Raw genomic sequence first — 22,936 nt, 5'->3', positions numbered from 1 at the left:
AGCTGAATAAACTAAGTTAGTCTATTCCTAGAAAACATTGAACCACTGTAGTTCACAACAATTATAGTTTCTGAGGTGGAAGTTGGGAGAGTTATATTTGGGTGTTTCAGTGAAACGTAAGTGAGGGAGGTCCTGCTCTCTCGCTTTCCCAGATGTTTAGTTCATTTCATTCCGATCTCCTTTGCATTATTGTAGCCATTTTCTGTAGCCTGTCAACTATGCCTCTGTCTATCCCTGTTCTCTCCTTTCTGCACAGGCCATACAAACACTTCACACCACGTGGCTGCTGCCTCTCTAACCTGGTGGTCCCTGCGCGCACGACCCACGTGGAGTTCCAGGTCTCTGGGAGCCTCTGGAACTGCCGTTCTGCAGCCAACAAGGCAGAGTTCATCTCAGCCTATGCTACCCTCCAGTCCCTCGACTTCTTGGCGCTGACGGAAACATGGATTACCACAGAAAACACTGCTACTCCTATTGCTCTTTCCTCGTCTGATCATGTGTTCTCGCATACCCCGAGAGCATCTGGTCAGCGCGGCGGTGGCACAGGAATCCTCATCTCTCCCAAGTGGACATTCTCTCTTTTTCGCCTGACCCATCTGTCTATCTCCTCATTTGAATTCCATGCTGTCACAGTCACTAGCCCATTCAAGCTTAACATCCTTGTTATTTATCGCCCTCCAGGTAAATCTCCTCCCTTTCTGCATCTTTTGACTCTCTATGTCCCCTATCCTCCCGGCCGGCTCGGTCCTCCCCTCCTGCTCCGTGGCTTGACGACTCATTGCGAGCTCACAGAAGAGGGCTCCGGGCAGCCGAGCAGAAATGGAGGAAAACTAGACTCCCTGCGGACCTGTCATCTTTTCACTCCCTCCTCTCTACATTCTCTTCCTCTGTTTCCTCTGCCAAAGCCACTTTCTACCACTCTGAATTTCAAGCCTCTGCCTCTAACCCTAGGAAGCTCTTTGCCACCTTCTCCTCCCTGCTGAATCCTCCTCCTCCCTCCTCCCTCTCTGTGGATGACTTCGTCAACCATTTTGAAAAGAAGGTTGACGACATCCGATCCTCATTTATTAAGTCAAATGACACCGCTGGTCCTGCTCACACTGCCCTACCCTATGCTTTGACTTCTTTCTCCCCTCTCTCTCCAGATGAAATCTTGGGACTTGTGACGGCCGGCCGCCCAACAACCTGCCGCTTGACCTTATCCCCTCCTCTCTTCTCCAGACCATTTCCGGAGACCTTCTCCCTTACCTCACCTCGCTCATCAACTCATCCTTGACCGCTGGCCATGTCCCTTCCGTCTTCAAGAGAGCAAGAGTTGCACCCCTCCTCAAAAAACCTACACTCGATCCCTCCGATGTCAACAACTACAGACCAGTATCCCTTCTTTCTTTTCTCTCCAAAACTCTTGAGCGTGCCGTCTCTAGCCAACTCTCCTGCTATCTCTCTCAGAATTACCTTCTTGATCCAAACCAGTCAGGTTTCAAGACTGGTCATTCAACTGAGACTGCTCTTCTCTGTGTCACGGAGGCTCTCCGCACTGCTAAAGCTAACTCTCTCTCCTCTTCTCTTATCCTTCTAGACCTTTCCGCTGCCTTTGATACTGTGAACCATCAGATCCTCCTCTCCACCCTCTCCGAGTTGGGCATCTCCGGCGCTGCTCACTCTTGGATTGCGTCCTACCTGACAGGTCGCTCCTACCAGGTGGCGTGGCGAGAATCTGTCTCTGCACCACGTGCTCTCACCACTGCTGTCCCCCAGGGCTCAGTTCTAGGCCCTCTCCTATTCTCTCTATACACCAAGTCACTTGGCTCTGTCATATCCTCACATGGGCTCTCCTATCATTGCTACGCAGACGACACACAATTCATTTTCTCCTTTCTCCATGCTCTACAACATTCGCAGAGTACGACCCTACCTTACACAGAAAGCGGCACAGGTCCTAATCCAGGCACTTGTCATCTCCCATCTGGATTAATGCAACTCGCTGTTGGCTGGGCTCCCTGCCTGTGCCATTAAACCCCTACAACTCATCCAGAACGCTGCAGCCCGTCTGGTGTTTAACCTTCCCAAGTTCTCTCATGTCACCCCGCTCCTCCGCACACTACACTGGCTTCCAGTTGAGGCTCGCATCTACTACAAGACCATGGTGCTTGCCTACGGAGCTGTGAGGGGAACGGCACTTCCTTACCTTCAGGCTCTGATCAGACCCTACACCCAAACAAGGGCACTACGTTCATCCACCTCTGGCCTGCTAGCTCCCCTACCTCTACGGAAACACAGTTCCCGCTCATCCCAGTCAAAGCTATTCGCTGCTCTGGCACCCCAATGGTGGAACAAGCTCCCCCATGACGCCAGGACAGCGGAGTCTCTGACCACCTTCCGGAGACACTTGAAACCCTACCTCTTTAAGGAATACCTGGAATAGTATAAAGTAATCCTTCTACCCCCCTACCCCATAAAAAAAAGAAGAAAAGTGATTCTCCAACTTGCTATCATAAGTTGAATGCACCAATGTGTAAGTCGCTCTGGATAAGAGCGTCTGCTAAATGATGTAAATGTAAATGTACTCAGAGATCAGGGCACCAATTTAACTGACTGGGTTCTAAATCAGGCTTACTGCATAACAACAACAATTTCTGTGGCAATCAGAAGCAGAAGGATCCACGCATGTGATGAGCCTGAGACCTGAAGACCTGAAGACCTGAAAATTTGACTGATGGGGTTCTAACCAATGTTCCTTCTAAGCTCTCAGAAGAAATATCAGCCTGTGCAGAGAAACACAAGATTGAACTTCACTCAACTCTCTAGAGTTTTCTCCCTTAGTTAACACTATCAACGTTTCCCTTTACTGTGGGAATTGTGACCAAATCAACGCAATATTAGCCACTTTCAATGACATACCGAAACAAAACGAACTATGCAAGACTCAGTATGCAAAACTAACTATGCAAGAGATTTTGTTGCAGGCAGAACGCATCGGAGTAGGATTCTATTGCATTGACACGCATGACTCAGGCCCGTACTCTACACAGACCGGTGCGGCACAACCGACCAGAGCTGTAATAGGCCTATATGCAAATCGACTATTACCATATATGACTCTGTGCCATTCACTGTGAACTGGACCGTGTTTACAGCATGAGCGGTCGTGAGTAGATGAGCTTGTTTTGAGATCAAAGCGAGAGCTGCATGTAGCCACGTGTGCACATTTGTTCATATCCTTTGCTAGTTAGTGAGTTATTTGACCAGTTATAGATACTTTGAAGTCAGCAATGGGGGAGTGATTACTTCCTTCAAGAGCACAAAACGTGTACATTTCTAGCCATCTTTGAAAAGCTAGTCGGGCAAAAACCTTTTTGTCTTAAAGGGGCAGTGTTGTATTTTGAGACAGGGTTGAATAAACTAAGTAGCCAATAGGCAGAGGTTAGCATAATTTGTCTGATTCTCTAATATTGGTATGGGAATAATAATGTATTTTATTTTGTAAAGTGGTTTCTTGCATCAAACAACACAACCTTTTCAGTCACCTCCTTGTCTGAAGGACAAGTGGATAAACAGGTTAATGTCAAGCCCTGCATGTTTTTTTCAAAAGTCTCATGGAATGTAGGCCTACATTGAACACCACACATTGGCTGCTACTGTAGGCTGAATGATAGAACAGCTATTTCCATGTAAAAATGTTATGGGATGCATTTTCTCCATTGTTTTTGATGGTAAGCCACCCTGGTAGGCCTACATTATAATCAAATAGCCACAAATAAAATAAAATAAAATGTTCTCACATGCGCCGAATACAACAGTGAAATGCTTACTTACAGGTCCTTAACCAACAATGCATTTTAAGAAAGAATACCCCCAAAAAATAAAAAAATTACAATATAAAATAATACGAAATAAAAGTAACAAATAATTAAAGAGCAGAAGTAAAAATAACAATAGCGTAGGGGGTAATTGAGGTAATATGTACATGTAGGTAGAGTTATTACAGTGACTATGCATAGATAATAAACAGAGAGTAGCAGCAGCGTAAAAGAGGAGGGGGGGGGCAATGCAAATAGTCTGGGTAGCAATTTGATTAGATGTTCAGGAGTCTTATGGCTTGGGGGTAGAAGCTGTTTAAAAGCCTCTTGGACCTAGACTTGGCGCTCCGGTACCGCTTGCCGTGCGGTAACAGACAGAACAGTCTATGACTAGGGTGGCTGGAGTCTTTGACAATTTATAGGGCCTTCCTCTGACACCGCCTGGTATAGAGGTCCTGGATGGCAGGAAGCTTGGCCCCAGTGATGTACTGGCCCGTACACACTACCCTCTGTAGCGCCTTGCGGTCGGAGGTCGAGCAGTTGCCATACCAGGCAGTGATGCAACCAGTCAGCATGCTCTCGATGGTGCAGCTGTAGAACCTGTTGAGGATCTGAAGACCCATGCCAAATCTTTTCAGTATCCTTAGGGGGAATAGGTTTTGTCGTGTCCTCTTCACGGCTGTCTTGGTGTGCTTGGACAATGTTAGTTTGTTGGTGATGTGGACACCAAGGAACTTGAAGCTCTCAACCGTCTCCACTACAGCCTCGGCGATGAGAATGGGGGCGTGCTCAGTCCTCTTTTTTTCCTTGTAGTCCACAATCATCTCCTTTGCCTTGAGCACGTTGAGGGAGAGGTTGGCAGATGTGTTGTTACCTACCCTTACCACCTGGGGGCGGCCCGTCAGGAAGTCCATGATCCAGTTGCAGAGGGAGATGTTTAGTCCCAGGGTCCTTAGCTTAGTGGTGAGCTTTGAGGGCACTATGGTGTTGAACGCTGAGCTGGAGTCAATGAATAGCATTCTCACATAGCCCCGTCGATGAGAATGGGGGCGTGCTCGGTCCTCTTCTTTTTCCTGTAGTCCACAATCATCTCGTTTGTCTTGATCATGTTAAGGGAGAGGTTGTTGTCCTGGCACCACACGGCCAGGTCTCTGACCTCCTCCCTATAGGCTGTCTCGTCATTGTTGGTGATCAGGCCTACCACTGTTGTGTCATCGGCAAACTTAATGATTTTGTTGGAGTCGTGCCTGGCCATGCAGTCATGAGTGAACAGGAAGTACAGGAGGGGACTGAGCATGCACCCCTGAGGTGCCCAAGTGTTGAGGATCAGCGTGGCGGATGTGTTGTTATCTACCCTTACCACCTGGGGGCGGCCCGTCAGGAAGTCCAGGATCCAGTTGCAGAGGGAGGTGTTTAGCCCCATGGTCCTTAGCTTAGTGATGAGCTTTGAGGGCACTATGGTGTTGAACGCTGAGCTGTAGTCAATGAATAGCATTCTTACATAGGTGTTCCTTTTGTCCAGGTCTGAAAGGGCAGTGTGGAGCGCAATAGAGATTGCATCATCTGTGGATCTGTTGGGGCGGTATGCAAATTGGAGTGGGTCTAGGATTTCTGGGATAATGGTGTTGATGTGAGCCATGACCAGCCTTTCAAAGCACTTCATGGCTACAGGTGTGAGTGCTACAGGTCAGTAGTCATTTAGGCAGGTTACCTTAGTGTTCTTGGGCACAGGGACTATGGTGGTCTGCTGGAAACATGTTGGTAAAACAGACTCAGACAGGGAGAGGTTGAAAATGTCAGTGAAAACACTTGCCAGTTGGTCAGCGCATGCTCAGAGTACATGTCCTGGTAATCCGTCTGTGAATGTTGACCTGTTTAAAGGTCTTACTCACATCGACTACGGAGAGCGTGATCACACAGTCGTCCAGAACAGCTGATAATCTCATGCATGTTTCAGTGTTACTTGCCTTGAAGCGAGCATAGAAGTAATTTAGCTCATCTGGTAGGCTCGTCTCACTGGGCAGTACCCCTCTCCTTCTCTCTCTCTGTCACTGGGCAGCTCACGGCTATGCTTCCCTTTGTAGTCTGTAATAGTTTTCAAGCCCTGCCACATCCGACGCACATCGGAGCCGGTGTAGTACGATTCAATCTTAGTCCTGTATTTACGCTTTGCCTGTTTGATGGTTCGTCTGAGGGCATAGCGGGATTTCTTATAAGTGTCCGGGTTAGAGTCCCGCTCCTTGAAAGAGGCAGCTCTACCCTTTAGCTCAGTGTGGATGTTTCCTGTAATCCATGGCTTCTGGTTGGGGTATGTACGTAGGGGTCACTGTGGGGACGACATCATCGATGCACTTATTGATGAAGCCAGTGACTGATGTGGTGTACTCCTCAATGCCATCGGAAGAATCCCGGAACATATTCCAGTCTGTGCCAGCAAAACAGTCCTGTAGCTTAGCATCTGCGTCATCTGACCGCTTTTTTTATTAACCGAGTCACTGGTGCTTCCTGCTTTAGTTTTTGCTTATAAGCAGGAATCAGGAGGATAGAGTTATGGTCAGATTTGCCAAATGGAGGGCGAGGGAGAGCCTCTGTGTGTGGAGTAAAGGTGGTCTGGAGTTTTTTTTCCCTCTGGTTGCACATTTAATATGCTGGTAGAAATTAGGAAGAACGGATTTAAGTTTCCCTGCATTAAAGTCCCCGGCCACTAGGAGCGCTGCCTCTGGATGAGCGTTTTCCTGTTGACTTATGGCCTTATACAGCTCATTGAGTGCAATCTTAATGCCAGCATTGGTTTGTGGTGGTAAATAGACAGCTATGAAAAATATAGATGAAAACTCTCTTGGTAAATAGTGTGGTCTACAGCTTATCATGAGATACTCTACCTCAGGCGAGCAAAACTTCGAGACTTCCTTAGTATTTGATTTTGTGCACCAGCTGTTGTTTCCAAATATACACAGACCGCCACCCCTTGTCTTACCGGAGTCAGCCGTTCTATCCTGCCGATGTAGCGTATAGCCCGCTAGCTGTATGTTGTCCATGTCTTCGTTCAGCCACGACTCGGTGAAACATAAGATATTACAGTTTTTAATGTCCCGTTAGTAGGATAACGGATGAGGTTATAGCGGGATTTCTTATAAGCGTCTGGATTAGTGTCCCGCTCCTTGAAAGCGGCAGCTCTACCCTTTAGCTTAGTGCGGATGTTGCCTGTAATCCATGGCTTCTGGTTGGGGTATGTACGTACAGTCACTGTGGGGATGACGTCATCGATGCACTTATTGACGAAGCCAGTGACTTATGTGGTGTACTCCTCAATGCTATCTGAAGAATCCCAGAACTTATTCCAGTCTGTGCTAGCAAAACAGTCCTGTAGCTTAGCATCTGCTTCATCTGATCACTTTTTTATTGACCGTGTCACTGGTGCTTCCTGCTTTAATTTGATTGTAAGCAGGAATCAGTAGATTAGAAATATGGTCAGATTTGCCAAATGGAGGGCGAGGGAGAGCTTTGTATGCGTCTCTGTGTGTGGAGTAAAGGTGGTCTAGAGTTTTTTCCCTCTGGTTGCACATTTAACATGCTGGTAGAAATTAGGTAGAACGGATTTAAGTTTCCCTGCATTAAAGTCTCCGGCCACTAGGAGCGCCGCCTCTGGATGAGCGTTTTCCTGTTTGCTTATGACCGTATACAGTTCATTGAGTGCAGTCTTAGTGCCAACATCGGTTTGTGGTGCTTAATAGACAGCTACGAAGAATATAGATGAAAACTCTCTTGGTAAATAGTGTGGTCTACAGCTTATCATGAGATACTCTACCTCAGGCGAGCAAAACATCGAGACTTCCTTAGATATCGTGCACCAGCTGGTGTTTACAAATATACATAGACCGCCACCCCTTGTCTTAACAGAGGCTGCTGTTCTATTCTGCCAATACAGTGTATAACCCTCCAGCTGTATGTTATTCATGTCTTTGTTCAGCCACGACTCTGTGAAACATAAGATATTACAGTTTTTAATGTCCCGTTGGTAGGATATTCGTGGCTGTATTTTGTCCACTTTATTATCAAGGGATTGTAAATTGGCCGATGGTATCAATGGCAAAGGCAGATTAGCCACTCGTCGCCGGCTCCTTACCAAGCACCCCGATCTCCTTCCGCGATATCTCCTTTTCTTTCTACTGCGTATGACGGGCCCTGTCGGGTGTCTGGAGCAACTCCCTCTTGTCCGACTCATTAAAGAAAAATGTTTTGTCCAGTTCAAGGTGAGTAATCGCTGTTCTGATGTCCAGAAGCTCTTTTCGGTCATAAAAGACGATAGCAGCAACATTATGTACAAAAGAAGTTACAAACAATGCGGAAAAAAAACACACAAAATAGCACGTTGGTTAAGAGTCCATAAAACAGCAGCCATCCCCTCCGGCGCCAGCACTGAAGCCTACTTGACCACAGTAGCCTACTTGACCACAGTAGTCTACTTGACCACAGTAGCCTACTTGACCACTGACTGAAACTGTTACTTAAAGCTGTGACAAACACAATGACTTTGGGACTTTAACATTAGAATGCTGTTATAGAGTGTTTGATTAGAGCTTATGGTCCCTTAGTCCTCTACTTCAACTCTACATCAAACACATACTGTGGGGAGAACAAGTATTCGATACACTGCCAATTTTGCAGGTTTTCCTACTTACAGAGCATGTAGAGGTCTGTAATTTATCATAGGTACACTTCAACTGTGAGAGACGGAATCTAAAACAAAAATCCTGAAAATCACATTGTATGATTTTTAAGTAATTCATTTGCATTTTATTGCATGACATAAGTATTTGATACATCAGAAAAGCAGAACTTAATATTTGGTACAGAAACCTTTGTTTGCAATTACAGAGATCATACGTTTCCTGTAGGTCTTGACCAGGTTTGCACACACTGCAGCAGGGATTTTGGCCCACTCCTCCATACAGACCTTCTCCAGATCCTTCAGGTTTCAGGGCTGTCGCTGGGTGATACGGACTTTCAGCTCCCTCCAAAGATTTTCTATTGGGTTCAGGTCTGGAGACTGGCTAGGCCACTCCAGGACCTTGAGATGCTTCTTACGGAGCCACTCCTTAGTTGCCCTGGCTGTGTGTTTCGGGTTGTTGTCATGCTGGAAGACCCAGACACGACCCATCTTCAATGCTCTTACTGAGGGAAGGAGGTTGTTGGCCAAGATCTCGCGATACATGGCCCCATCCATCCTCCCCTCAATACGGTGCAGTCGTCCTGTCCCCTTTGCAGAAAAGCATCCCCAAAGAATGATGTTTCCACCTCTATGCTTCACGGTTGGGATGGTGTTCTTGGGGTTGTACGCATCCTTCTTCTTCCTCCAAACACGCCGAGTGGAGTTTAGACCAAAAAGCTATATTTTTGTCTCATTAGACCACATGACCTTCTCCCATTCCTCCTCTGGAGTTGACAAACTTCAGACGGGCCTGGACATGCGCTGGCTTGAGCAGGGGGACCTTGTGTGCGCTGCAGGATTTTAATCTATGACGGCGTAGTGTGTTACTAATGGTTTTCTTTGAGACTGTGGTCCCAGCTTTCTTCAGGTCATTGACCAGGTCCTGCCGTGTAGTTCTGGGCTGATCCCTCACCTTCCTCATGATCATTGATGCCCCACGAGGTGAGATCTTGCATGGAGCCCCAGACCGAGGGTGATTGACCGTCATCTTGAACTTCTTCCATTTCTTTATAATTGCGCCAACAGTTGTTGCCTTCTCACCAAGCTGCTTGCCTATTGTCCTGTAGCCCATCCCAGGCTTGTGCAGGTCTACAATTGTATCCCTGATGTCCTTACACAGCTCTCTGGTCTTGGCCATTGTGGAGAGGTTGGAGTCTGTTTGATTGAGTGTGTGGACAGGTGTCTTTTATACAGGTAACGAGTTCAAACAGGTGCAGTTAATACAGGTAATGAGTGGAGAACAGGAGGGCTTCTTAAAGAAAAACTAACTGGTCTGTGAGAGCCGGAATTCTTACTGGTTGGTAGGTGATTATGCAATAAAATGCAAATGAATTACTTAAAAATCATACAATGTGATTTTCTTGATTTTTGTTTTAGATTCCATCTCTCACAGTTTAATTGTACGTATGATACAAATTACAGACCTCTACATGCTTTGTAAGTAGGAAAACCTGCAAAATCGGCAGTGTAACAAATACTTGTTCTCCCCACTGTACATGAACACACAAGAGAGAAATAGTCTGTGCATCCCCACTGGCACCCTATTCCTTATATAGCATCATATTATGATATATTATATATGGCACCTCTATTCCCTATACACCCTACCCCCCTGGTCTGTAAAGGGAATGACTGACCTGCCAGAACCAGCTCCCCTGCAGGATGGTGAGTGATGCTCTCAGCAGCTCCAGCAGAAAGTTTCCTCTGTGGAACACCTCCAGAAAGGACACCATGGCCTCTCCAAACACACAGAACAGCAGCAGCTGGTGAACATGGACATCTAGCATAGCTCTGCCGTGGAGGTGGTAAAGGAACAAGAACCCTGGGAAACACAGAACAAACATCAGTAACGTGATGGAGCGCCAGTCCATGCATTACAGCCCCATTGACTTGAATAGGGATGTCCATTCTAGTGGTGATTCTATTTCTATGGCTGTAACACTGCATGTGGCTAGCTAATGACCAAAGCATTCTACCTCAGGACAACATCTCCATCTCCTCTGTCTCACCAGTCGTCTTACCTTCTATGAAGAAGGCGATGGCCAGCATTAGTCTGTCGAGGGCCAGCGGAGCGGCGTCGGTGGTGGTGTGTACAATGAGAGACATGGCTCCAGCCAGGCCAAAGAAGAGATACATGGTGGAGTGCTGCCAGTTATGGAGTCTGTCCCAGTGATGCTCACTGTAGTCATACAGGTGAAGCCGCGGCCCGTCTGCTACAAACTGCTCCGCCAGCATCCCTGGAACACAGAACATCACCATTCTCTTAAACAGAGAAAAGATCCTTGGTCTCTTAGAAACTTCTAGTCTCCCTCTGCCATAAATTACCATCAACAGTCCAGAAACAGCAACAATGTCTCATCCTAAAATGATAATTTCTTAAGATAATTTCATAATTGACATCCTAACACTCCCAGTTTGTCTGATCATCACCAGTCTGTTGTTTAACTACAGACAGCACCAGCTAGTATATGGTGAATGTTCTAAATGGATGGAACGAACCGGTGCTCTGCACCCTATTCCGTAGAGAACTGCGCGAGGAGGTCCAGACGGATTTGGCGTGCCGGGACGACAACCTTTCCTTGGACACACTCATCGCAATGGCCATCCGTCTGGGCAACCTCCTTCAGGAGCGCCGGCACCTCCTTCGCCCCTCGCTCTCCTTCTTTGGCCGTCCTGAGGCAGAGCCTGAACCAATGGAGATAGGGGTCACACACCTCTCCGCGGCAGAGCGGTGTCGCCGGAGCAGCTGGGGCTGTGTTCCTATTGATGCCAGATGGGGCACCGGCTCCAGCGGTGTCCGGTATGACCCAACCAGAGGTCCACTGGGGCAGGGGGACGGCCCCGTGATCATCCGTCTCCCAGGGTAGGCGTGAGTATTCCTTCTTCATCGTTTTCCGCCAAACCCTTCCTGGTTTCCATTTCACTGGCTGGCTGTCCCTCAGGTGTTGTCTCTACTGCTCTAGTGGACTCCGGTGCCGCAGGGAATTTCATCGACCAGACCCTTGTCTCCTCCTTGAACATCACCTCATACCCGCTCTCCTTTTCCGGTCCAAGCCCTGGATAATCAACCATTGGGATCCGGCACTATCACGCACATCACAGTACCACTGACCCTCACCGTGGGACCCCACCACCAAGAAAGGAAAGCCTTCCCTTCCTCATCACCACTGCACGGGTTCACAAAGTCATCCTCGGCCTCCCGTGGCTCCAACGTCATAACCCCACCAATATCCTGGTCGAGGATGGAAATCACAGCCTGGGCACCAGGATGAAGGAAGACCTGCTTTCCCTTACCTTGTGGTTCCACGTCAGTTGAGAGTCCTGTGAGTGCCCTCCAGCTCATCATTCTGTCCTACCGTATCATTGGCCCCGTGTTTTAGGACGTAGATGTGGACATCCGCCAGGCTCTGGAGAGGGAACCCGCTCCTGCTACCTGTCCTCCTGAGCGCCTCTACGTCCCCACGGGGGTGAAGGATTGGCTGCTGACCTGGGCGCACACATCCCTCGCCGCTGAACACCCAGGTTTCACCCGCACCATTCAATCCATCTCCACAAAGTACTGGTGGCCCACCTTGGCAGAGGACGTCGCCCGCTATGTCACAAACAAAATCTACCCGGCATGCTCCGGCAGAGAAACTCCTTCACCTTCCCGTGCCTCAGCGGCCTTGGTCCCATATGTCCATAAATTTCGTTACTGATCTCTCTCCGTCTGATGGTTTCACCACCATTATGGTTGTTGGAGACAGATTCTCTAAATCCTGCCGTTTTATCCCTCTCTCTGGTCTCCCTACCGCTCTCCAGGTTGCTGAGGCACTGTTCCAGGTCTTCCGGCACTATGGCCTTCCGGAGGACATCGTCTCCGACCGTGGCCCTCAATTCACTTCGTGGGAATGGAAAGCCTTCATGGAGAAGCTGGGGGCCATGGTCAGCCTCACATCCGGGTCCCGGCCTCAGTCCAACGGGCCAGTGGAGAGGACCAACCAGGAGCTGGGGAGGTTCCTGAGGAGTCACTCTTGGGCCCGGTTCCTTCCCTGGGCAGAGTACGCCCAGAACTCACTTCATCACTCCTCCACCGGGCTGACTCCCTTCCAGTGCGTCCTGGGGTATCAGCCGGCCCTGGGCCCATGGACCCCGAGCCAGACCGAAGCCCCTGCGGTGGACGAGTGGTTTCGAAGGAGCAGGTGGATCGCTACCGCAGTGAGGCTCCTGTGTTCCATCCTGGTGATCGCGTCTGGCTCTTCAACAGGAACCTCCTGCTCCGTCTGCCTTGCCGGAAGCTGAGCCCCCAGTTTGTGGGGCCCTTCAAGGTCCTCCGGAGGGTCAACGAGGTAACGTACCGTTTACAACTCCCCACCAACTACATGTTTCCCTCCTCATGGTTCCTGGTCCTCTGGCTGATGCCGTCCCCTGCGACACCCCTACTCCTCCCCTGGATATCAATGGGATCCCTGCCTATGCCGTCAGGTCCCTGCTGGACTCCCGACGTCGTGGGGGTCGGCTTCAGTACCTGGTGAACTGGGAGGGGTAAGGTCCAGAGGAGCGCTGTTGAGTCCCGGTGGCCGACATCCTGGACCGCAACATCGTCCGGGATTTCCATCTCCGCTGACAGGCCCGCTCCTCGCCCTCGCGGCCGTCCTCCTGACCAGGTAATGTCATGCCTACTCCCACTCCCCCTCCCCCTCTCCAGCGCTCGACGTCGCCGGTCCTGGCAACCATCATTATGCACACCTGGACTTCATCATTACCTTGATGACCTTCCCTTTATTTAGCCCTCAGTAGCTTCAGTCATAAAGCAGTATTGGTTTGTTTTCATTCACGTTCTGTAGTCTTCGCAAGTTTAAAAAAAATCTGCATTCTTCATTATTAAACTCTCCTTCTGCTTCCTGACTCCCGGTGAATACGTGACAGATACATGCTTAAAAATAGCCCTTTGAACGTAGTATGCTACAGTACTGTAAATTACAGCACATTACACTGTTTTCACATTTCACACTTGCACTATCTATTAAAATTGACTGAACATCACATTTCCATAATTTCTATACCAATAATAGAAATCAATATTTACTGAACAAAAATATAAACGCAACATGCAACAATTTCAGAGATTTTACTGAGTTACAGTTCATATAAGGAAATCAGTCAATTGAAATACATTCATTAGGCCCTAATCTATGAACTTCACATGACTGGGAATACAGATATACATCTGTTGGTCACAGATACCTTAAACAAAATGGGCCTCACAATGGGCCTCAGGATCTCGTCACGGTATCTCTGTGCATTCAAATTGCCATCGATAAAATGTGATTGTGTTCATTGTCCGAAGCTTATGCCTTCCCATACCATAACCCCACCGCCAACATGGGGCACTCTGTTCACAACGTTGACATCCGCAATAACATCTGATAAATATGTGTATGCGACCAATACCATTTTATTTGACGCCATACACGTGGTCTGCAGGTGAAGAAGCCGGAGGTCCTGGGCTGGCGTGGTTAACGTGGTCTGCAGTTGTGAGTGAACATTCAATTCTCTGGCAACAGCTCTGGTGGACATTCCTGCAGTCAGCATGCCAATTGCGCGCTCCCTCAAAACCTGAGACATCTGTGGCATTGTGTTGTGTGACAAAACTGCACATTTTTGAGTGGCCTTTTATTGTCCCCAGCACAAGGAACACCTGTGTAATGATCATGCTGTTTAATCAGTTTCTTGATTTGCCACACCTGTCAGGTGGATGCCTGTGCCATTAAACCCCTACAACTCATCCAGAATGCCGCATTCCGTCTGGTGTTCAACCTTCCCAAGTTCTCTCACGTCACCCCGTTCCGCCGCACACTCCACTGGCTTCCAGTTGAAGCTCGCATCTGCTACAAGACCATGGTGCTTGCCTACGGAGCTGTGAGGGGAACGGCACCTCCGTACCTTCAGGCTCTGATCAGTCCCTACACCCAAACGAGGGCATTGCGTTCATCCACCTCTGGCCTGCTGGCCCCACCTACCTCTGCGGAAGCACAGTTCCCGCTCAGCCCAGTCAAAACTGTTCGCTGCTCTGGCACCCCAATGGTGGAACAAGCTCCCTCACGACGCCAGGACAGCGGAGTCACTCACCACCTTCCGGAGACACTTGAAACCCCACCTCTTTAAGGAATAGCTGGGATAGGATAAAGTAATCCTTCTACCCCCCCTTACCCCACCCCAAAGAAAGAAAGAAAAAAAAAAAACATATTGTAAAGTGGTTATCCCACTGGCTATAAGGTGAATGCACCAATTTGTAAGTCGCTCTGGATAAGAGCGTCTGCTAAATGACGTAAATGTAATTATCTTGGCAAAGGAGAAATGCTCACTAACAGGGATGTAAAAGGAATTGTGCACAAACTTTGAGAGAAACAAGTGTTTTGTGCGTATAGAACATTTCTGGGATCTTTTATTTCCGCTCATGAAACATCGGACCAACACTTTACATGTTAAGTTTATATTTTTGTTCAGTGCATTCGGAAAGTATTCAGACCCCTTGACTTTTTCCACATTGTTACGTTACAGAATTATTCTAAAATCGATTAAATAAAAAAAATGTCCTCAGCAATCTACACACAATACCCCATAATGACAAAGCAAAAACAGGTTTGTAGACATTTTAGCAAATGTATTACAAATAAAAAACGGAAACACCTTATTTACATAAGTATTCAGACCCTTTGCTATGAGACTCGAAATTGAGCTCAGGTGCATCCTGTTTCCATTGATCATCCTTGAGATGTTTCTACAACTTGATTGGAGTCCACCTGTGGTAAATTAAATTGATTGGACATGATTTGGAAAGGCACACACATGTCTATATAAGGTCCCACAGTTGACAGTGCATGTCAGAGCAAAAACCAAGCCATGGGGTCGAGAGCCATGAGCGCTGAGACAGGATTGTGTCAAGGCACAGATCTGGGGAAGGGTACCAAAAAATGTCTGCACCATTGAAGGTCCCCAATAACACAGTGGCCTCCATCATTCTTAAATGGAAGAAGTTTGGAACCACCAAGACTCTTCCTAGAGCTGGCCGCCCGGCCAAACTGAGCAATCGGGGGAGAAGGGCCTTGGTCAGGGAGGTGACCAAGAACCCGATGGTCACTCTGATAGACATCCAGAGTTCCTCTGTGGAGATGGGAGTACCTTCCAGGACAACCATCTCTGCAGCACTCCACCAATCAGGCCTTTATGGTAGAGTGGCAAGACAGAAGCCGCTCCTCAGTAAAAGGCACATGACAGCCCACTTGGAGTTTCCCAAAAGGCACCTAAAGGACTCAGACCATGAGAAACAAGATTCCCTGGTCTGATGAAACCAAGATTGAACTCTTTGACCTGAATGCAAAGCGTCACATCTGGAGGAAACCTGGCACCATCCCTACGGTGAAGCATGGTGGTGGCAGCATCATGCTGTGGGGATGTTTTTCAGCGGCATGGACTGGGAGACTATTCAGGATCGAGGCAAAGATGAAAGGAGCAAAGTACAGAGAGATCCTTGATGAAAACCTGCTCCAGAGCGCTCAGGACCTCAGACTGGGGCGAAGGTTCACCTTCCAACAGGACAACAACCCTAAGCACACAGCCAAGACAATGCAGGAGTGGCTTCGAGACAAGTCTCTGAATGTCCTTGAGTGGCCCAGCCAGAGTCCGGACTTGAACCCAATCGAACATCTCTGGAGAGACCTGAAAATAGCTGTGCAGCAACGCTCCCCATCCAACCTGACAGAGCTTGAGAGGATCTGCAGAGAAGAATGGGAGAAACTCCCCAAATACAGGTGTGCCAAGCTTGTAGCATCATACCCAAGAAGACTCGAGGCTGTAATCGTTGCCAAAAGGTTCTTCAACAAAGTACTGAGTAAAAGGTCTGAATACTTATGTAAATGTGATATTTACGTTTTTCATTTTTAATAAATTTGCACAAATGTCTAAAAACCTGTTTTTGCTTTGTGATTCTGGAGTATTGTGTGCAGATTGATGAGAGAAAAATAACAATTTAATAAATTTTAGAATAAGGCTTAAACGTAACAAAATGTGGGAAAAGTCAAGGGGTCTGAATACTTTCCGAATGCGCTGTATATATAAAGAAATATGTATATTTTTTAAATGCATTTCTTTCTTCACAAAAGTAGTGCACTGGGCCTTTACTACTCCTGTATGAGCAAAATAGCCGTCAGCAGCGCCGGGAGAACCCCCCTCCCCTCCTTGGGGTCACATACCAAAATGTGTGGACTGTTGTCATTTTGGATAAAGTTTCTGCTATGTAAATGGCATATATTACAGTTTCACAGTACTGTATTGCCCAATGCAATTTTAGTAAAGTGATTTGATTTGTTACATAGAGATTTATTTTTGTAACTTATTCTGAAGTAAAATCATAATAGCCATCATTATAGTAGTACATTGGAGTATACAGTTGAAGTCGGAAGTTTACATACACCTTAGCCAAATACATTTAAACTCAGTTTTTCATAATTCCTGACATTTAATCCTAGTAAAACTTCCCTGTCTTAGGTCAGATAGGATCACCACTTTATTTTAAGAATGTGAAATGTCAAAATAATAGTAGAGAGAATGATTTATTTCAGCTTTTAATTCTTTCATCACATTCCCAGTGGGTCAGAAGTTTACATACACTCAATTAGTATTTGGTAGCATTGCCTTTAAATGTGCTTTGAGTTTTGAAACAACTGCCTTTTTGATGATCTGTTTTGAGTTTTGTACTAAGAGTTGTGAAAATTGAACCAAAGCGATAAAAAAAACATCTATCATGTGGATGCTCAGGGTGTTGATGCTCACCAACCACAGAGAAGAAAAGGGTGACGGATCCCTCGATGACTTCCAGGCGGCGCTGTGTGGATCGGCTGGCCAGGCGGGTGGAGGTGGAGCCCAGACTCTTGTTCCTGCGGGTGGCGTACCATAGAGAGTACTTTCCCGCCCACCACAGGCCCGCGATCAGGAAGAAACTACCCGGCAACGCATGGCCCTTAAAACTACCCATAATCCTTCACTGGAATACCTGGAACACAGAGAGAGGGGACGGATGATGTCACAACTCAGATACTGTCAGAAGAGTCTGATATCTGGTGAAGAGAAAAATATCTTATTCTTAAATTGAGCAACAAGAAATGTGGTGACAGACATTGGTATTACCAGTACGACCACTCATTCAGTTACTGTTGAGAATCGTTTGTGTGGTAGAAGAAAGACATCCAAGCATGCTTCTCCTTCTCCTGAGCATCCAAGCATGTCCATAATGGGAAATACCGAACAGTCAGGAGACCAGAACCAAACAGCTCTCTGTTAAAGGAGACCAGAACCAAACAGCTCTCTGTTAAGCCCCCAAATCTCTCATCTGCACCTGGGCAGGTGAGAAAACAGAGAAGCTTCGAAGCTGGCTCACTTCTGGTTGGGTGGAGGCTCAATCTGGGTAGGTAGGGTGGAGGCTACTTGGTGGCTAAGCTTGGGGTTGGGTGGAGTCTACTGGGTAGAGGCTACTGGGTAGAGGCTACTGGGTGAAGACTACTGGGTAGAGGCTACTGGGTAGAGCCTACTGGGTAGAGGCTACTGGGTAGAGGCTACTGGGTGGAGGCTACTGGGTAGAGGCTACTGGGTAGAGGCTACTGGGTAGAGGCTACTGGGTGGAGGCTACTGGGTAGAGGCTACTGGGTGGAGGCTACTGGGTGGAGGCTACTGGGTAGAGGCTACTGGGTGGAGGCTACTGGGTAGAGACTACTGGGTGGAGGCTACTGGGTAGAGGCTACTGGGTAGAGGCTACTGGGTGGAGACTACTGGGTAGAGGCTACTGGGTAGAGGCTACTGGGTAGAGCCTACTGGGTGGAGGCTACTGGGTGGAGGCTACTGGGTAGAGGCTACTGGGTAGAGGCTACTGGGTGGAGGCTACTGGGTAGAGGCTACTGGGTAGAGGCTACTGGGTAGAGGCTACTGGGTAGAGGCTACTGAGTGGAGTCTACTGGGTAGAGGCTACTGAGTGGAGCCCACAGGGTAGAGGCTACTTGGTTGCTAAGCTTGGGGTTGGGTGGAGTCTACTGGGTGGAGGCTACTGGGTAGAGGCTACTGGGTGAAGACTACTGGGTAGAGGCTACTGAGTGGAGGCTACTGGGTAGAGGCTACTGGGTGGAGGCTACTGGGTAGAGGCTACTGGGTGGAGGCTACTGGGTGAAGGCTACTGGGTAGAGGCTACTGGGTAGAGGCTACTGGGTAGAGGCTACTGGATAGAGGCTACTGGGTAGAGAATACTGGGTAGAGGCTACTGGATAGAGGCTACTGGGTAGAGGCTACTGGGTAGAGGCTACTGGATAGAGGCTACTGGGTAGAGGCTACTGGGTGGAGGCTACTGGGTAGAGGCTACTGAGTGGAGGCTACTGGGTAGAGGCTCCTGGGTGGAGGCCACTGGGTGGAGGCTACTGGGTAGAGACTACTGGGTGGAGGCTACTGGATAGAGGCTAATGGGTGGAGTCTACTGGGTAGAGGCTACTGGGTAGAGGCTACTGGGTAGAGGCTACTGGGTAGAGGCTACTGGGTAGAGGCTACTGGATAGAGGCTACTGGGTAGAGACTACTGGGTGGAGGCTACTGGGTAGAGGCTACTGGGTAGAGGCTACTGGGTGGAGGCTACTGGGTAGAGACTACTGGGTGGAGGCTACTGGGTAGAGGCTACTGGGTAGAGGCTACTGGGTGGAGGCTACTGGGTAGAGGCTACTGGGTAGAGGCTACTGGGTAGAGCCTACTGGGTGGAGGCTACTGGGTAGAGGCTACTGGGTAGAGGCTACGGTGCAGAGCCTACTGGGTGGAGGCTACTGGGTAGAGGCTACTGGGTGCAGAGGCTACTGGGTGGAGGCTACTGGGTAGAGGCTACTGGTAGAGACTACTGGGTAGAGGCTACTGAGTGGAGCCCACAGGGTAGAGGCTACTTGGTTGCTAAGCTTGGGGTTGGGTGGAGTCTACTGGGTGGAGGCTACTGGGTAGAGGCTACTGGGTGAAGACTACTGGGTAGAGGCTACTGAGTGGAGGCTACTGGGTAGAGGCTACTGGGTGGAGGCTACTAGGTAGAGGCTACTGGGTGGAGGCTACTGGGTGAAGGCTACTGGGTAGAGGCTACTGGGTAGAGGCTACTGGGTAGAGACTACTGGGTAGAGGCTAATGAATAGAGGCTACTGGGAAGAGACTACTGGGTAGAGGCTACTGGATAGAGGCTACTGGGTAGAGGCTACTGGGTAGAGGCTACTGGATAGAGGCTACTGGGTAGAGGCTACTGGGTAGAGGCTACTGGGTAGAGGCTACTGGGTAGAGACTACTGGGTAGAGGCTACTGGATAGAGGCTACTGGGTAGAGGCTACTGGGTAGAGGCTACTGGGTAGAGGCTACTGGGTAGAAGCTACTGGGTAGAGGCTACTGGATAGAGGCTACTGGGTAGAGACTACTGGGTGGAGGCTACTGGGTAGAGGCTACTGGGTAGAGGCTACTGGGTGGAGGCTACTGGGTAGAGACTACTGGGTGGAGGCTACTGGGTAGAGGCTACTGGGTAGAGGCTACTGGGTGGAGGCTACTGGGTAGAGGCTACTGGGTAGAGGCTACTGGGTAGAGCCTACTGGGTGGAGGCTACTGGGTAGAGGCTACTGGGTAGAGACTACTGGGTAGAGGCTACTGGGTAGAGCCTACTGGGTGGAGGCTACTGGGTAGAGGCTACTGGGTAGAGGCTACTGGGTGGAGGCTACTGGGTAGAGGCTACTGGGTAGAGGCTACTGGGTAGAGGCTACTGAGTGGAGCCCACAGGGTAGAGGCTACTTGGTTGCTAAGCTTGGGGTTGGGTGGAGTCTACTGGGTGGAGGCTACTGGGTAGAGGCTACTGGGTGAAGACTACTGGGTAGAGGCTACTGAGTGGAGGCTACTGGGTAGAGGCTACTGGGTGGAGGCTACTGGGTAGAGGCTACTGGGTGGAGGCTACTGGGTGAAGGCTACTGGGTAGAGGCTACTGGGTAGAGGCTACTGGGTAGAGACTACTGGGTAGAGGCTACTGGATAGAGGCTACTGGGTAGAGACTACTGGGTAGAGGCTACTGGGTAGAGGCTACTGGGTAGAGGCTACTGGGTAGAGGCTACTGGGTAGAGGCTACTGGGTAGAGGCTACTGGGTGGAGGCTACTGGGTAGAGGCTACTGGGTAGAGGCTACTGGGTAGAGGCTACTGGATAGAGGCTACTGGGTAGAGGCTACTGGGTAGAGGCTACTGGGTAGAGGCTACTGGGTGGAGGCTACTGGGTAGAGGCTACTGGGTAGAGGCTACTGGGTAGAGCCTACTGGGTGGAGGCTACTGGGTAGAGACTACTGGGTGGAGGCTACTGGGTAGAGGCTACTGGGTAGAGGCTACTGGGTGGAGGCTACTGGGTGAAGACTACTGGGTAGAGGCTACTGGGTAGAGGCTACTGGGTAGAGGCTACTGGGTAGAGGCTACTGGGTAGAGGCTACTGGGTAGAGGCTACTGGGTGAAGACTACTGGGTAGAGGCTACTGGGTAGAGGCTACTGGGTAGAGCCTACTGGGTGGAGGCTACTGGGTAGAGGCTACTGGGTGAGGCTACTGGGGAGAGGCTACTGGGTAGAGGCTACTGGGTAGAGGCTACTGAGAGGCTACTGGGTAGAGACTACTGGGTGGAGGCTACTGGGTAGAGGCTACTGGGTGAGGCTACTGGGTGGAGGCACTACTGGGTGGAGGCTACTGGGTAGAGGCTACTGGGTAGAGGCTACTGGGTGGAGGCTACTGGGTAGAGGCTACTGGGTAGAGGCTACTGGGTAGAGCCTACTGGGTGGAGGCTACTGGGTAGAGGCTACTGGGTAGAGGCTACTGGGTAGAGCCTACTGGGTGGAGGCTACTGGGTAGAGGCTACTGGGTAGAGGCTACTGGGTGGAGGCTACTGGGTAGAGGCTACTGGGTAGAGACTACTGGGTAGAGGCTACTGAGTGGAGCCCACAGGGTAGAGGCTACTTGGTTGCTAAGCTTGGGGTTGGGTGGAGTCTACTGGGTGGAGGCTACTGGGTAGAGGCTACTGGGTGAAGACTACTGGGTAGAGGCTACTGAGTGGAGGCTACTGGGTAGAGGCTACTGGGTGGAGGCTACTAGGTAGAGGCTACTGGGTGGAGGCTACTGGGTGAAGGCTACTGGGTAGAGGCTACTGGGTGGAGGCTACTGGGTAGAGACTACTGGGTAGAGGCTATCTGGTAGAGGCTACTGGGAAGAGACTACTGGGTAGAGGCTACTGGGTAGAGGCTACTGGGTGGAGGCTACTGGGTAGAGGCTACTGGGTAGAGGCTACTGGGTAGAGGCTACTGGGTAGAGGCTACTGGGTAGAGGCTACTGGGTAGAGGCTACTGGGATAGAGGCTACTGGGTAGAGACTATGGAGGCTACTGGGTAGAGGCTACTGGGTAGAGGCTACTGGGTGGAGGCTACTGGGTAGAGACTACTGGGTGGAGGCTACTGGGTAGAGGCTACTGGGTAGAGGCTACTGGGTGGAGGCTACTGGGTAGAGGCTACTGGGTAGAGGCTACTGGGTAGAGCCTACTGGGTGGAGGCTACTGGGTAGAGGCTACTGGGTAGAGGCTACTGGGTAGAGCCTACTGGGTGGAGGCTACTGGGTAGAGGCTACTGGGTAGAGGCTACTGGGTGGAGCCTCGGTAGAGGCTACTGGGTAGAGACTACTGGGTGAGGCTACTGAGTGGAGCCCACAGGGTAGAGGCTACTTGGTTGCTAAGCTTGGGGTTGGGTGGAGTCTACTGGGTGGAGGCTACTGGTAGAGGCTACTGGGTGAAGACTACTGGGTAGAGGCTACTGAGTGGAGGCTACTGGGTAGAGGCTACTGGGTGGAGGCTACTGGGTAGAGGCTACTGGGTGGAGGCTACTGGGTGAAGGCTACTGGGTAGAGGCTACTGGGTAGAGGCTACTGGGTAGAGGCTACTGGGTAGAGGCTACTGGATAGAGGCTACTGGGTAGAGACTACTGGGTAGAGGCTACTGGATAGAGGCTACTGGGTAGAGGCTACTGGGTAGGAGGCTACTGGATAGAGGCTACTGGGTAGAGGCTACTGGGTGGAGGCTACTGGGTAGAGGCTACTGCTAGAGACTACTGGGTGAGGCTACTGGGTAGAGGCTACTGGGTAGAGGCTACTGGGTGGAGGCTACTGGGTAGAGGCTACTGGGTAGAGGCTACTGGATAGAGGCTACTGGGTAGAGGCTACTGGGTGGAGGCTACTGGGTAGAGGCTACTGGGTAGAGGCTACTGGGTGGAGGCTACTGGGTAGAGACTACTGGGTGGAGGCTACTGGGTAGAGGCTACTGGGCGGAGGCTACTGGGTGGAGGCTACTGGTGGAGGCTACTGGGTAGAGGCTACTGGGTAGAG

General features: G+C 49.7%; 1 protein-coding gene across 1 annotated transcript in view; it reads right to left on the bottom strand.

The window, feature by feature from the left end:
* tmem45a (transmembrane protein 45a) overlaps positions 1-22,936 on the bottom strand; it is a 79,739-nt gene that overhangs the window by 17,478 nt on the left and 39,325 nt on the right. Inside the window, exons 2-4 of the mRNA XM_041869904.2 lie at positions 17,326-17,545; positions 10,533-10,748; positions 10,149-10,333 (exon numbers count right to left, since the gene is read on the bottom strand). Of these exons, the coding sequence (XP_041725838.1) occupies positions 10,149-10,333; positions 10,533-10,748; positions 17,326-17,527 (603 nt within the window). The 5' untranslated portion in view covers positions 17,528-17,545. The remainder of the gene's footprint in view (positions 1-10,148; positions 10,334-10,532; positions 10,749-17,325; positions 17,546-22,936) is intronic.

This window comes from Coregonus clupeaformis, unplaced genomic scaffold, assembly GCF_020615455.1.
Source record: "Coregonus clupeaformis isolate EN_2021a unplaced genomic scaffold, ASM2061545v1 scaf0846, whole genome shotgun sequence".
Lineage (NCBI taxonomy): Eukaryota > Metazoa > Chordata > Actinopteri > Salmoniformes > Salmonidae > Coregonus > Coregonus clupeaformis.
The sequence above is the reverse complement of the archived record's forward strand: the minus strand, read 5'-3'. Positions and strand labels throughout refer to the sequence as shown.